Source organism: Nerophis lumbriciformis, linkage group LG20 (assembly GCF_033978685.3).
Source record: "Nerophis lumbriciformis linkage group LG20, RoL_Nlum_v2.1, whole genome shotgun sequence".
In the NCBI taxonomy this organism is placed as follows: domain Eukaryota; kingdom Metazoa; phylum Chordata; class Actinopteri; order Syngnathiformes; family Syngnathidae; genus Nerophis; species Nerophis lumbriciformis.
The window spans coordinates 16,495,499-16,511,305 of record NC_084567.2 but is presented as its reverse complement, the minus strand read 5'-3'; the positions used below and the strand labels follow the sequence as shown (position 1 = coordinate 16,511,305).

Genomic DNA, 15,807 nt, shown 5'->3' with positions numbered 1-15,807 from the left:
GTGTGTATAAGGTAAGACATTATATTTGGCGTTTTGTTTCGCAATATTATGCAAAAGCAACTTTTCTTCCCTTCCGGTACCTGCGGATCTGTATTTGGGATCTGCGTATATCCTTAAAAATTTGCGCGCGTCCGCATTTGTAGTCCGTGGTTCCCACTCCAGACCGCTCCACCAGCCCTCGCAGCACTTGGCTTTGATGCGCGATTTGCTCCTGCATTGCTTCCATTTGCCGATGGCTCGATGTCGAAACCTCGGCTATGAGCTGTCCCAGTGCCGCTGTTGGGCTTGGTGTTGTCATAGTCCTTTTTTTTTTTTTTTTTTTTTTTTTTTTTTTTTTTTTTTTTTTTTAATTGGGCGCCAGATGTAGAAGTTGCTTCCTAGCAGTTCCACTGTAGACACGGTACAGGAGCCAAGCGTGCAGTTTTAACAAAGTTTTATTGTGCATAGATTGTTTGTCAAAGTCTTTCTCCAGTAGAACGTGACTTTTCAGTCACGTCCATATCCTCTGTCCTCCCCTGCTCTCGGCCGCTTACTGTTAAAGACAACAGATGATTAGATTAACATGTACCACCTGTGAAATCTAATCACCTGTCAGCTGTGTCTCGCCGTCAGCACATGCCCCGCCCCCATCCGATGGCGCTCGTCCTCAGCACCATAGACAGAGGTGGTGACCTTTGCTCCTGCAGGCGCGCTGACCACTCCTCCCCCCACAGAAAAAAACTTTGTTTTTTATATGGCAAACACACAAAATATGCAATATTTTCCCAAAAAATATTTCAAAGTGTATTATTTGATGTTCAGTAATTGGAGCCTTAAATAGGTCAATAATTCATAACATTTGTTTTGTTTCATTATTATTATTTTTTGAGCAAAGACAGTTTTAAAGAAAAATACAGTCTACATGGCAGCTTTTTGTTATTAGAGTCAACATTGCAAAGCACTATTTTCCCCAAAAAATATTTCAAAATGGAATATTTGATGTGAAATAATTGGAGCCTTGAATAAGTCAATCATTTCATAACAACATTGATTTTGATTCAATAATATTTTTTTAACAATGGCAGTTAAAAAAAATGCCCTAAAAGTCTCGAGGATCCAGAAGGACAAAAGTGTTAAAAATAAGTCATATAAATATCTTATTTTTTTCTTCTTTAACTTTCAACACTTAAATTTCTCGTTTAATTTCAGATCTATGTGTCAGTTATAATTAGTTAATATTTTTTTTAAACCTTTTTTTTGTTTTTAATGCTCTTTTTTTGGAAGAAAACTTAGTTTTTTATTTGGCAAACACACAAAATATGCAATATTTTTTTTATTACAGTCCACATTGCAACTTTAACCCATTATGGCAAAGCAATATTTTCCCCAAAAAATATTTCAAATTGGAATATTTGATGTGAAATAATTGGAGTCTTGAATAGGTCAATAATTCATAACAAAATTCATTTTGATTCATTATTATTTTTTGAGCAAGGACAGTTTTAAAGAAAAATACAGTCGACGTGGCAGCTTTTTGTTATTAGAGTCCACATTGCAACTTTAACTCGATACGACAAAGCAATATTTTCCCCAAAAAATGTTTCAAAGTGGAATATTTGATGTGAAATAATTGGAGCCTTGAATAGGTCAATAATTCATAACAACATTGATTTTGATTCAATAATATTTTTTGAACAATGGCAGTTAAAAAAAGCTTTAAATTTCTCGTTTAATTTCAGATCTATTTGTCAATTATAATTTGTTAATATTTTTTAAAACCTTTTTTTTGGTTTTATTGCTCTTTTTTGGAAGAAAACTTTGTTTTTTATTTGGCAAACACACACAATATGCAACATTTTTGTTATTACAGTCCACGTTGCAACTTTAACTTGTTACGGCAAAGCAATATTTTCCCCAAAAAATATTTCATGGTGGAATATTTGATGTGAAATAATTGGAGCCTTGAATAGGTCAATAATTCATAACAACAATGATTTTGATTCAATGTTATTTTTGAGCAATGACAGTTTTAAAGAAAAATACAGTCTGCATGGCAGCTTTGTGTTATTAGAGTCAACATTGCAACTTTTACTCGTTACATTTCACCTCTTTGCTCTTTTATTGTACTTTCTACTTTTTTTTTTTTGGTAATAGTATTTTTAGAATGTGCTGTGGGCCGCACTTGGGACGCCCCTGATGTAAAACATCCAATGCATAATATCCTCTTATTTTTCCTTGCCAGTTTCCAACTCCCCCTCTCTCGGCCCTGCCATGGACATTGTCGCCCAGGTGATAATCGAGGCGAGCGATGACGCTTTTGGTGTCCTCCAACTGTCAGCTGCAGCTGTCAGCGTGGCTGAAGACTACGTCGGGCCGATTATAAACGTCACACGCGTTGGCGGGATATTTGCCGATGTATCGGTAAAGTTCCGGGCCGTGCCTCTGAGCGCCAGAGTCAGTAAGTCTAAGGGTGGGGATGCACTATGAACAATTAATGAGTCTCCGCTCTTGTCTCAATGTCCACCTGCGTGTGTTTCCTGCAGGTGAAGACTACAGTGTTGCCTCCACCGATGTGGTCCTCCTCGAAGGGGAATCCAGCAAATCCGTTCCCATCTACGTCATCAATGATGTGGTCCCTGAGCTGGAGGAGACCGTCGTCGTCGAGCTGATCAACCAAACGACCGGAGGAGCTCTGCTGGGCGAGCTCACACGTGCCGTCATCACCATATTGCCTTCTGATGACCCTTTTGGTGCCTTTGGTGAGTTCAAAGTACACTACCTTTCTTGACGTGAAAACAAAAGTGACCACACCATTTTTCTTTATCATGATGTTTGCTCACACAAGGGACAATTATACCAAAATGCAACTTGCAGAATTGGAGTAGTCAGTGTACAGCTTGTATAGGAGTATTTGCAAAGCACAGAATATGTCTTACCTTTATTGTCCTAAATCAGGGGTGTCCAAAGTTTTTGACTTAGGGGTGCATTGGGCTAAAAACACACACACATTCTAATACTAGGTCAGGACTTCTTCGGTTTGTTTGTTTCTGTCATTACTGCCAGAAGTGGTGGAAAAGTGCATTACAACTGTAAATATATATATATATATATATATATATATATATATATATATATATATATATATATATATATATATACACATATACATATATACATATACTATATATACATATACATATATACAGTCGTGGTCAAAAGTTTACATACACTTGTAAAGAACATAATGTCATGGCTTTCTTGAGTTTCCTATAATTTATACAACTCTTATTTTTTATAGATAGAGTGATTGGAGCACATACTTGTTGGTCACAAAAAACATTCATGAAGTTTGTTTCTTTTATGAATTTATTATGGGTCTACTGAAAATGTGACCAAATCCGCTGGGTCAAAAGTATACATACAGCAATGTTAATATTTGCTTACATGTCCCTTGGCAAGTTTCACTGCAATAAGGCACCTTTGGTAGCCATCCACAAGCTTCTGGCAAGCTTCTGGTTGAATTTTTGACCACTCCTCTTGACAAAATTGGTGCAGTTCAGCTCTATTTGTTTTTTGTGACATGGACTTGTTTCTTCAGCATTGTCTACACATTTAAGTCAGGATTTTGGGAAGGCCCTTCTAAAACCTTAATTCTAGCCTGATTTAGCCATTCCTTTACCACTTTTGACGTGTGTTTGGGGTCATTGTCCTGTTGGAACACCCAACTGCGCCCAAGACCCAACCTCCGGGCTGATGATTTTAGGTTGTCCTGAAGAATTTGGAGGTAATCCTCCTTTTTCATTGTCCCATTTAGTCTCTGTAAAGCACCAGTTTCATTGGCAGCAAAACAGACCCAGAGCATCGTACTACCACCACCATGCTTGACGGTGTGCATGGTGTTCCTGGGATTAAAGGCTTCACCTTTTCTCCTCCAAACATATTGCTCGGTATTGTGGCCAAACCGCTACATTTTTGTTTCATCTGACATCACATGGACAAAGAAAAGACCTTCTGGAGAAAAGTTCTGTGGTCAGAGAGAGAAACATTAAATAATTTATAAAGGACTGCATTTTCTCCGACTTAACTTTGGCATGTCCCACTAGACCAGGGGTGTCAAACTTGTTTTCATCGAGGGCCACACCGCAGTCATGGCTGCCATTGGAGGGCCGCTTGTAACAGTAAATAATTAATGAATATGCCTATGAATTAAAATATTAATATATATTACATAAAGAGTAAAACAAATCTGTGGATTTGACGACTGTTTTTTACAGGAAAAAACTGGCAGCTTAGTTGCCAGACTTTTACTGTAAAATATATGGTGTTATTTTATTATTATTATTTTTACAACATATTGCTGTAAATAGAAATACAGTACCGCTGTTTAATTTTATTTTGGCAACACAGCTGCCAGTTTTTTTCCATAATAAAATGCGGTACCGTAAAATCATCAACCGTGGATTAAAAAAACAAACAAACCTGACAGCTCAGTCGACAAAATTTTACTGTAAAAAAACTGGTCTTTTTTTTTCTCCAACTTACAGTAATATGCTGTAAAAAAAAAACTCCCTAAATTTTACAGTAAAATCTATTGGTCAATCAGCCAATGGCTGATTTCCATCAGCATTTCATTGCAAAGAAGCAAGTCCAGGGCTCCCACTAATTCCGCATTATAGTGAGTTGTATTTTTCACAAGTGGGAAGCCGGTCCCTGAAAATAATGCGTACATTAAACCGGTCCGTGGTGCAAAAAAGGTTGGGGACCACTGGTTTAGATGACCGGATCTTCTTCCTAACTGACATGAGGCATTAAGGTCGGAGTCTGATCATGTCTAGATGTTAATTTCGACACTGCCCTCGCCCCCTTGTACTGGAAAATTGTAACGGTCATAACTTCCTTCCACATGCTCCGATCTATCTGAAATTTTTGATGGTGAGCCAGAGTGTTGGGTGGGAGGCAACTGCATTGCTGCAGTGGCGCCAATATCGCCCCCTTCCATCCATCCATCCATCCATCTTCTTCCGCTTATCCGAGGTCGGGTCGCGGGGGCAGCAGCCTAAGCAGGGAAGCCCAGACTTCCCTCTACCCAGCCACTTCGTCCAGCTCGTCCCGGGGGATCCCGAGGCGTTCCCAGGCCAGCCGGGAGACATAGTCATCCCAACGTGTCCTGGGTCTTCCCCGTGGCCTCCTACCGGTCGGACATGCCCTAAACACCTCCCTAGGGAGGCGATCGGGGGACATCCTGACCAGATGCCCGAACCACCTCATCTGGCTCCTCTCGATGTGGAGGAGCAGCGGCATTACTTTGAGCTCCCCTCGGATGACAGAGCTTCTCACCCTATCTCTAAGGGAGAGCCCTGCCACCCGGCGGAGGAAACTCATTTCGGCCGCTTGTACCGTGATCTTGTCCTTTCGGTCATAACCCAAAGCTCATGACCATAGGTGAGGATGGGAACGTAGATCGACCGGTAAATTGAGAGCTTTGCCTTCCGGCTCAGCTCCTTCTTCACCACAACGGATCGATACAGCGTCCGCATTACTGAAGACGCCACACCGATCCACCTGTCGATCTCACGATCCACTCTTCCCTCACTCGTGAACAAGACTCCGAGGTACTTGAACTCCTCCACTTGGGGCAGGGTCTCCTCCGCAACCCAGAGATGGCACTCCACCCTTTTCCGGGCGAGAGCCATGGACTCGGACTTGGAGGTGCTGATTCTCATCCCAGTCGCTTCACACTCAGCTGCGAACCGATCCAGCGAGAGCTGAAGATCCTGGCCAGATGAAGCCATCAGGACCACATCATCTGCAAATAGCAGAGACCTAATCCTGCAGCCACCAAACCGGATCCCCCCAACGCCTTGACTGCGCCTAGAAATTCTGTCCATAAAAGTTATGAACAGAATCGGTGACAAAGGGCAGCCTTGGCGGAGTCCAACCCTCACTGGAGACGTGCCCGACTTACTGCCGGCAATGCGGACCAAGCTCTGACACTGATCATACAGGGAGCGGACCGACACAATCAGACAGTCCGATACCCCATACTCTCTGAGCACTTCCCACAGGACTTCCCGAGGGACACGGTCGAATGCCTTCTCCAAGTCCACAAAGCACATGTAGACTGGTTGGGCAAACTCCCATGCACCCTCAAGGACCCTGCCGAGAGTATAGAGTTGGTCCACAGTTCTACGACCAGGACGAAAACCACACTGTTCCTCCTGAATCCGAGGTTCAACTATCCGGCGTAGCATCCTCTCCAGTACACCTGAATAGACCTTACCGGGAAGGCTGAGGAGTGTGATCCCACGATAGTTAGAACACACCCTCCGGTTCCCCTTCTTAAAGAGAGGAACCACCACCCCGGTCTGCCAATCCAGAGGCCCCGCCCTCGATGTCCACGCGATGCTGCAGAGTCTTGTCAACCAAGACAGCCCCACAGCATCCAGAGCCTTAAGGAACTCATCTACCCCCGGGGGCCTTGCCACCGAGGAGCTTTTTAACTACCTCAGCAACCTCAGCCCCAGAAATAGGAGAGCCCACCACAGATTCCCCAGGCACTGCTTCCTCATAGGAAGACGTGTTGGTGGGATTGAGGAGGTCTTCGAAGTATTCCCTCCACCGATCCACAACATCCGCAGTCGAGGTCAGCAGAACACCATCCTCACCATACACGGTGTTGATAGTGCACTGCTTCCCCTTCCTGAGGCGGCGGATGGGGGTCCAGAATCGCTTCGAAGTCGTCCGGAAGTCGTTTTCCATGGCTTCCCCAAACTCCTCCCATGTCCGAGTTTTTACCTCCGCAACCGCTGAAGCCGCACACCGCTTGGCCTGTCGGTACCTGTCCGCTGCCTCAGGAGTCCCATGAGCCAAAAGAACCCGATAGGACTCTTTCTTCAGCTTGACGGCATCCCTCACCACCGGTGTCCACCAACGGGTTCTAGGATTACCGCCATGACAGGCACCAACTACCATGCGGCCACAGCTCCAATCAGCCGCCTCGACAATAGAGGTGCGGAACATGGTCCACTCGGACTCAATGTCTAGCACCTCCCTCGTGACATGTTCAAAGTTCTTCCGGAGGTGGGAATTGAAACTCTCTCTGACAGGAGACTCTGCCAGACGTTCCCAGCAAACCCTCACAATGCTTTTGGGCCTGCCAGGTCTGTCCGGCATCCTACCCCACCATCGCAGCCAACTCACCACCAGGTGGTGATCGGTTGAAAGCTCCGCCCCTCTCTTCACCCGAGTGTCCAAAACATGAGGCCGCAAATCCGATGACACAACTACAAAGTCGATCATGGAACTGCGGCCTAGGGTGTCCTGGTGCCAAGTGCACATATGGACACCCTTATGCTTGAACATGGTGTTCATTATGGACAATCTGTGACGGGCACAAAAGTCCAATAACAAAACACCACTCGGGTTCAGATCCGGGCGGCCATTCTTCCCAATCACGCCTCTCCAGGTTTCACTGTCGTCGCCAACATGAGCGTTGAAGTCCCCCAGTAAAACGAAGGAATCACCCGGGGGAGCACTCTCAAGTACTCCCTCGAGCGAATCCAAAAAGGGTGGGTACTCTGAGCTGCCATATCATACCAATATCGCCCCCTTGTGATGGAAAATTATAACAGTCATAACTTCCTTAAACATGCGCCAATCTTCCTGAAATTGTTTTATGGTGGGTTAGGGTGTTGGGTGGGACGTGACCGCAAGCGTCATGCATGTCGACCCACTCGCGTGAACCTCGCCGTGCAACGGGGGCGAGGGCTCGCTCAACGATGCTCGCGTTTTATTTTGCATTTTCATTTTATTGACAGTTTATTTAGGAAATATATATTTTATTATTATTACATTTATTTAAAATGTAATAATTTTAGCACTGTGTATTTGTTTGTACATTTTTTTTCCAGTTATTATAAGTCTCTTTTTATGCAGTATATTAGATTTTTTTAATCAGCCTGACCTAAGGTTTAATAATATTTTAGATTAACACATACTTTCAGATTATTTAATAAGGTTTGTCCTGTTAAACTGTAAGTAGGTCAAATATGATTATTCAATACCATTAAAATAAGTAAGATTATTAATTCAGTGTTGATTTTTAAGTGGGCTCTGGCCCCTCTGTAGCGGGAAAGTTGGGCCCAGAGGTCAAAAAGGTTAAAAGCCTCTGTTCCAAGTTGTATCGTAATGTTTGAATCTTCTTTGTTCTTTCGTCCAGTCTTCCGTGCTGCACCCGTCACCGTAGAGGAACCGGATTCCGAATCCATTGATGTTGCGCTGCCAATAGTCCGCAACGCTGGCACTATAGGGACGGTGGTTGTCCAATGGCAGGCCACTGTCAATGGTAAACTTGCTGTGGGCGACATCAGGCCCACATCGGGGGAGGTGACGTTTGCTCCCGGACAGACCACGAAGACTCTCCGAGTGGAGGTCCTAGCTGATGATATTCCTGAAATCACCGAGGTAAGAACGGTAAAGCAGAAGGTGGTGTTAGGGTTGACCCACCAAAATGTTCAATATGTCTTTGCCAGATTATCAAGATAGAACTTACGAGTGCCAGCAACGGTGGAAACCTTGGCGCTGATAGGTCTGTTGACATCAAAGTGCCTGCCAATGACAATCCATATGGGACGGTCTACTTCGGCCAGTCTGTGTACCGCCTCCAGGAGCCACTGGAAGGAGTCTTTGGCGCTAACATTACGGTCCACAGAAGGTAACCAGGGATTTTACGGGAATGAAATCACATATGACACGTTTGTGGTACTTTCATTTCAGAGACGGGCACTTTGGGCGCTTGCAAATCCTGTACAGCACTGCCGAGATCGACCCGGTCCACTCAGCTCAAGCAGAGGGCCAGAACCTACTGATGTACTATGATCTCCCAAAACCAGGGGTTCCAGCCCGTCCCCCTCAAGGGTCCATTAACATCACCGGTCAGACGGATCCCCTGGCGACATGTGCAGCTGCATGTCTGAGAGAGCGCGCTTGCCGGGCCTTCTCTCTGTCATCAGGCACATCCCCGCCATCCTGTACCTGGGTCACTTCTGGGGCTGACGAACTAGAAACACAATCCCAGGTTTTGACTTATGTCAAAAATGTGACCGCAGATGCTGTCCTGTTCAGTAGCCAGGCTGTGGCGGGCAGCGATTACGTGGCCGTGACGGCACAAAGTGCCTTTATGGAGGCTGGGTCAGGGGAAGCCAACCTCACGGTCCTCATTTTGACCGATACATTCCCAGAAATGGATGAAAGCTTTGCCATACAGATCTTACAGGTACAGTATTTTCTTTTCCATGGTTTATTTCTGACACGTACTAACAAACGTAACACCCTTCAAAAGGTAGGACTGATGAACGTGTCTGCGGCCCAGAAGAACCTTCCTCATATCGGCCAGCCAGATAAGGCGGTGGTCACTATAGGGTTGAACGGCGACGCATTCGGCGTGTTTTTGATATACAGCGTCAGTCCCAACGCAACCGACCAGGGACTCTATGTTAAGGTTCGAGAAGAACCTCTGGTGGTAGTTCCCCTGGTCATTGAAAGGAGAGGAGGGAACTTGGGCACGGTTACGGTGGAGTGGAGGTTTGTTGGGGGAAAAGCCACACCAGATGGGGACTTCACTGGAACAGGGGGCACCCTGGTGTTTGATGGTAAGTGGAACATGTACATCTTTGGAACCACAGTGGGACCTCGATTTACAAACTTAATTGATACTGATACTTGGTATCGTTACTGTCGACCTGCCCATGGCTCTCCAAGTACCACCATTATGACCAACATTAAAACACAGTAAGCCTAAGTATTCATTAAAAACAACGCAGAGGTATTATTTAACAATTCTATTTCATATTTTTGGCCACTGTAACATTACACACAGTTTGAACAGTAACACTGCATTTAAATATTTAATTAAGCGATTCATCGGCGTAACGCTAGATGGAGATTGAGAATCGCTGGCTTATTGTATCCTCCTATGATGTGTAGTGTCACATATTAACTGTGTATATTAAATACATTGCTGACTTAGGCTACATTCATACTGCAGAGTGGGATGTCCAATTCAGATTTTTTGGTCATATCTGATATTATTATGTACCGTAATTTCCGGGCTGTAGAGCTCACTGGTATTTAAACCGCACCCACCAGATTTTAGAATTTTTTGTTTTTGTTTTATTATACTAGCCGCACCGGACCATAAGCCGCAGATAAATACCTGTACCAAAAATGTTTTAAAATATTTATTTACATATCTTAATTGTTTCCAAACGGTGTCTGTAACACGGCAGTAAAACGGCTGGTTAAACAAAACAGAAGTCATCATCATGGACCCACGAGCTGCGGAAGCTAGCTCTCCAATCAGCTAAACAAACTCAATAAGTCCACAGTGATGTTTTGGTGAATTTACGGAGCTATTTGTCAAACTGAAACAATACAAAAAGAATGCCATTGTAAAGTAATAATACTAACACAGACACTCGTAAACGTGTTATCATATTAGCTAATGCTAACGTTGCTAGCGTCATTACATTACGATAGCACATACAAATATGCATGAAAACATTCCTTAAGACATCACACATGGGATGGTTTAGTAAGTAAGAGTTGTTTTAGTTATATTGTAAAACTTACAAACGTTGCTTGGAGTGATGAATGAAGAATCCTTTCTAGCAGAAACGCGATGGACAAGAATACAGTAGTAGACAAAGCGGGATATACTTCCGGTTTAAGGCGCGAAACAGTAAGTACACGTTCAACCAGCAACTCAACCAAAAGATGGCGCCATAGCACAATAACACCTTTTCAGAGTCTCTGCTTGTGTTTTATGAATACAAAACATTATGGCCGTTAGCAGAGATAAAATCCATAAATTAGCAGCACCGTTTTATAAGCCATAGGGTTCAAAGTGTAGGGAAAAAGTAGCGGCGTATAGTCTTGAAAATGCGATAATCATTGACGTTACACAATGACAATAAACGCCATTTAACCCACATGCAGACATGTCATGACGTCACACGTGCTGAAGTGTTTACACTTGGCTCCAATTGTAGTCGGTCTCAGTCCTAGCGCATTTGTAGCAATTTCATGGATTTTGTGCGTTCAAAATCAACATCAACTTTTGAACCGCATTTTTACGTGTAGAAGATTAAGAAGGAAGAGGGCAAGCATTTTGACTCTCACAGTTAGCGGGACATTTTGATGTCTGCTACGAAGAGCTTGTGGGCGAGCAGTCGGAGACCGGAATGGTGGAAAATTGCCGTGAATTCCTAAAACATCATTCATTTTGCATCCATTTGTTTTGGCGAACAATTATTGCTGTTTAATGACGTATCGATCGGATGAACGTGACCAGAGTATTTGATACATATCCGATTTTATAGCCACATACGAAAGAGGCCTGGGTCGGATTTGAAAAATTCGGGGTTGCGCTGTTCACATTGACATGAACAAATCTGAACAGGTAACATTTGGGCAAAAAAAAAATCTGAATTGACCTGCAGTGTAAACAAGGTCTAACTGTGCGGGGACATTAGCTGGTAGCTCACTAGCAATGGACGGTGCTGCCGCTATATGCGTTTATTCTTTTCAGTGAGGTAACGCATGAACCCTTTTGCGGACATTCCTGGCCCTCGCGTTGTCTTAGAGACAAACCTGTTACGGTACAGCGGGGGAAGAAGACTGCACAGAATGCAGGGACGTAGTTTTAGCTCTATTAATTAATATTTACAATAGTATGGAGTGTGAAACTAATCCAAATTGTGTATGTGTGTGGCGAAGTGTAGCGATTATCTGACGAGAGTTACCGGGAGTGTTGAACAAGAGGCGGAAGTCCAAGGGGGCAAGGCAAGCTCGGAGATCTAGATACAGGCAGGAGGTCTGGGGCAAGAGCGAGGCGTAGAAGTCCGTGTCCAGGCGGGAGGTCGAGATCCAAAGAGGCAGCCAGGGGAACCAGAGGGAATACAGGGAGACGAGACACACAGCTCGTCGTCAGGAAACGTAGGAATGCTGCTGGAACGACACGGGAACACAAGACAAATGAAACACGGAGGACGAGTAAACACAAGACAGAGAGAGAGAGAGAGCATAGAGCAGGGGTCCCCAAACTTTTTGACTCGGGGCCGCATTGGGTTAAAAAAATTTGGCCGGGGGCCAGGCTGTATATATATATGTATAAGTGTATATATATTGTGTATATATATATATATATATATATATATATATATATATATATATATATATATATATATATATATATATATATATATATATATATATATATATATATGTATATATGTATGTATGTATGTATGTATATATACATACATATGTATGTATACAGTATATATATATATATATATATATATATATATATATATATATATATATGTATGTATGTATGTATGTATATATATGTATATATACATACATATGTATATATACAATATATATATATATACATACATATGTATATATACAATATATATATATATATATATATATATATATATATATATATATATATATATATATATATATATATATATATATGGGGCGGTATATATATATATATACATACATATGTATATATACAATATATATATATATATATATATATATATATATATGGGGCGGTATAGCTCGGTTGGCAGAGCGGCTGTGCCAGCAACTTGAGGGTTGCAGGTTCGAACCACGCTTCCGCCATCCTAGTCACTGCTGTTGTGTCCTTCGGCAAGACACTTTACCCACCTGCTCCCAGTGCCACCCACACTGGTTTAAATGTAACTTAGATATTGGGTTTCACTATGTAAAGCGCTTTGAGTCACTAGAGAAAAGCGCTATATAAATACACTTCACACTTCACTTCACTATGTATGTATATATATATATATATATATATATATATATATATATATATATATATATATATATATATATATATATATATATATATATATATATACGTATATATACATATATACATTGTCTTTATAATCAGTTTTGTCATTTAAACATCAATTAACATTGATGTTCATCAACATTTAACATTGTCACGTTATCGATGGGAAAATTCATTTTTAGACAGTATGATTTGCCTGAGCGGCTAGGAGACACCGAGAGTAACAAGCGGTAGAAAATGGATTAGAAAAGAAAGATTAAAAAACTAAAAAATATTTAAAAAAAATATATTTTTTAACTTTGGACTTCCCGTGGGCCGGATTTTGGATGCTGGGGGGCCGGATCTGGCCCACAGGTCGTAGTTTGGGGACCCCTGGCATAGAGCTTGACACGAGTTGGCTTACTGTACGAAACAGGAAACTACGTTCTGGCCCGGAACGCAGGTCTGCTCTGGCTTAAGAAGTCCAGGGAGCTCATCGGGCGACAGGTGTGTTGAGTGCTGACTGATTGCCGATTGAATGCAGCCGCCTACTGCAACCGGAGTAGCGTACCGATTGCATGTTTTTACACTCGATTAGATAGGCTCCAGCACCCCCCGCGACCCCAAAAAAGGGACAAGCGGTAGAACATGGAAGGATAGATAGCCTAAAACTACATAAGTGAATTTTAGCGGTTTTAGGGAATGCTACCGTCGGAGCCAAATTGCTCGCTTGTCGCATCGGTTTATCTCTCACAACAGCTGGCGCAGTAACTAACGACAACACTGCTCTGCTGACTGAATTAGCACAAAAATCATCCATCCCGTGCACAATGAATGTGAGGCCTGGCGCACACTGCGTGGACTAAACGTTAGCATTTTTTTATTCGGTCTTTAGTAAATCTGGATAATCGTATAATGAGGGTGTCGTAAATTGAGGTTCCACTGTATATTTTTTTGTCTACAAGCAACCACTCTTACTTGAATGTGTCTGCAGGTGAACTCAAAAAGACCGTAGAGATTGTAATCAGAGATGATATCGAGCCCGAAGACAACGAGAACCTCATGATCGGCCTTGTTAATACGGAGGGAGGAAGTCGCATCCTTCCCAGCTCGGACACTGTCAACATCGTGATCCTGGCTAATGACAATGTGGCTGGGATTGTGGGATTCCATCCAGTGTCACGTTCAGTCATCGCCAGAGAAGGTGGGTATCTAGTAGACATCGACCCACTATCGGCCCCGATATTTGGCATTTTGACGTATATTGGTATCAGACTTTTTTTTTTTTTTTTTTACAACAGATCTTAATCAGCAGATACAATATATGCACATATAATGTACTAGTATTTACTAATACAACTAAACAAATAGTGAAGTACACTATATTGCCAAAAGTATTTGGCCACCTGCCTTGACTCACATATGAACTTGAAGTGTCATCCCATTCCTAACCCATAGGGTTCAATATGATGTCGGTCCACCTTTTGCAGCTATTACAGCTTCAACTCTTCTGGTCTTGGTTTGTCCGTTTTCACTACTGCAGCGATTGAGTCGCTCGACAAGCCTGCGTCCGCAGCACTCGCAGTCTCAACTATAAGCTACATGAAGGAGACCAGAATGTATAAAATCCATAAACTATTATATATGTCAAGCGTGTGTTGTGTAAGACGACGGAGGTTGTAGTGATTTTAAAAATGCAGACGAAAGATGTGGCAGCGTGCAGTAAAAAGGGGATTTATTGATTACGCAAACAAAACAAAAAGCGAGAGCAACAGGAAAGTGCACTGAACGGACAGACTAACAAACAAAACCAAAATGCTGGAAAACAGCAAAGACACTTACTAGGAAGGGGGAGCAGACGGCGTCCACAAAGTACGTACGTACTAGAGCTCAGCATCGAACAAATCCTCAACAGTCACCAGTGAATCGTGAGTAATGTCCCGACAAACCAATGGTGTCGCAAGCTCAACTTAAATAGTGCAAATTACAAACAAAACGGGTGAGGGGGGAAAAAGTGCTCAAAGGCAAGCGTAAAGCTGCCGCAGGAAAGGGAAAAACCACAAAATAAGAGCACAAGATAGGAACTAAAACTACATCCAGAAAATTAGCAAGAAACTCAAAATAAAGCATGGCGGGGTGTGAGAAGCCGTGACAATAAAATTGTATAGAATTGAGTAGATGGCAAGGTATTGTGATGTAGAGAAATGCCATATTTTTTCCAATTTTCCCTGGACGTTTCCTATATTTTGAAATGCAAATGTTGATGCTCCTCTTGGACACACGTAATAAAGGTGTTTGTGAAATCCCCTTGTGTTTTTGGGGTTAAAACTAGCGCCGCATTAAACATTATGTCGCTACTGGTCCGACGTTTCTTTAAAAAACAACCTAAAGCCTTGTCCAGCTGTTTTCTGACATACGTTTAAATAACTTTTAGTGCAAATAAATATCAATCAATCAATCAATCAATGTTTATTTATATAGCCCTAAATCACAAGTGTCTCAAAGGGCTGCACAAGCCACAACGACATCCTCGGTACAGAGCCCACATAAGGGCAAAGAAAAACTCACCCCAGTGGGACGTCGATGTGAATGACTATGAAAAACCTTGGAAAAGACCGCATATGTGGGTAACCCCACATATGTGGGTAACCCCCCCCCCCCCCTAGGGGAGACCGAATGCAGTGGATGTCGAGTGGGTCTGACATATTGTATTGTGAGAGTCCAGTCCATAGTGGATCCAACATAATAGTAAAAACATATCAGCTCCAAATGTTTATCAGCCTCCTTGACCACTAATTATCAGCATCAGGCCTGAAAATAAACATATCGGTCGATTTTTCCCAACTAGGTCTAATGTTAGTTTAGTTCAGGGGTGTCCAAACCACAGCCCGATGTCCTCAATTTGGCCCGTGAGACGTCATGTGTTTAATCAGGAAAATATTACCCACAGGGAA

The 15,807-nt window shown here is 42.7% G+C and overlaps 1 protein-coding gene across 1 annotated transcript in view; it reads left to right on the top strand.

Annotated features, from left to right (window-relative positions):
- The window catches only part of adgrv1 (adhesion G protein-coupled receptor V1), a 513,902-nt gene that overhangs the window by 181,471 nt on the left and 316,624 nt on the right, over positions 1-15,807 (top strand). The window contains exons 31-37 of the mRNA XM_061980535.1: positions 2,222-2,437; positions 2,523-2,738; positions 8,198-8,442; positions 8,511-8,692; positions 8,755-9,253; positions 9,320-9,629; positions 13,848-14,057. Coding sequence (XP_061836519.1) covers positions 2,222-2,437; positions 2,523-2,738; positions 8,198-8,442; positions 8,511-8,692; positions 8,755-9,253; positions 9,320-9,629; positions 13,848-14,057 — 1,878 coding nt within the window. The remainder of the gene's footprint in view (positions 1-2,221; positions 2,438-2,522; positions 2,739-8,197; positions 8,443-8,510; positions 8,693-8,754; positions 9,254-9,319; positions 9,630-13,847; positions 14,058-15,807) is intronic.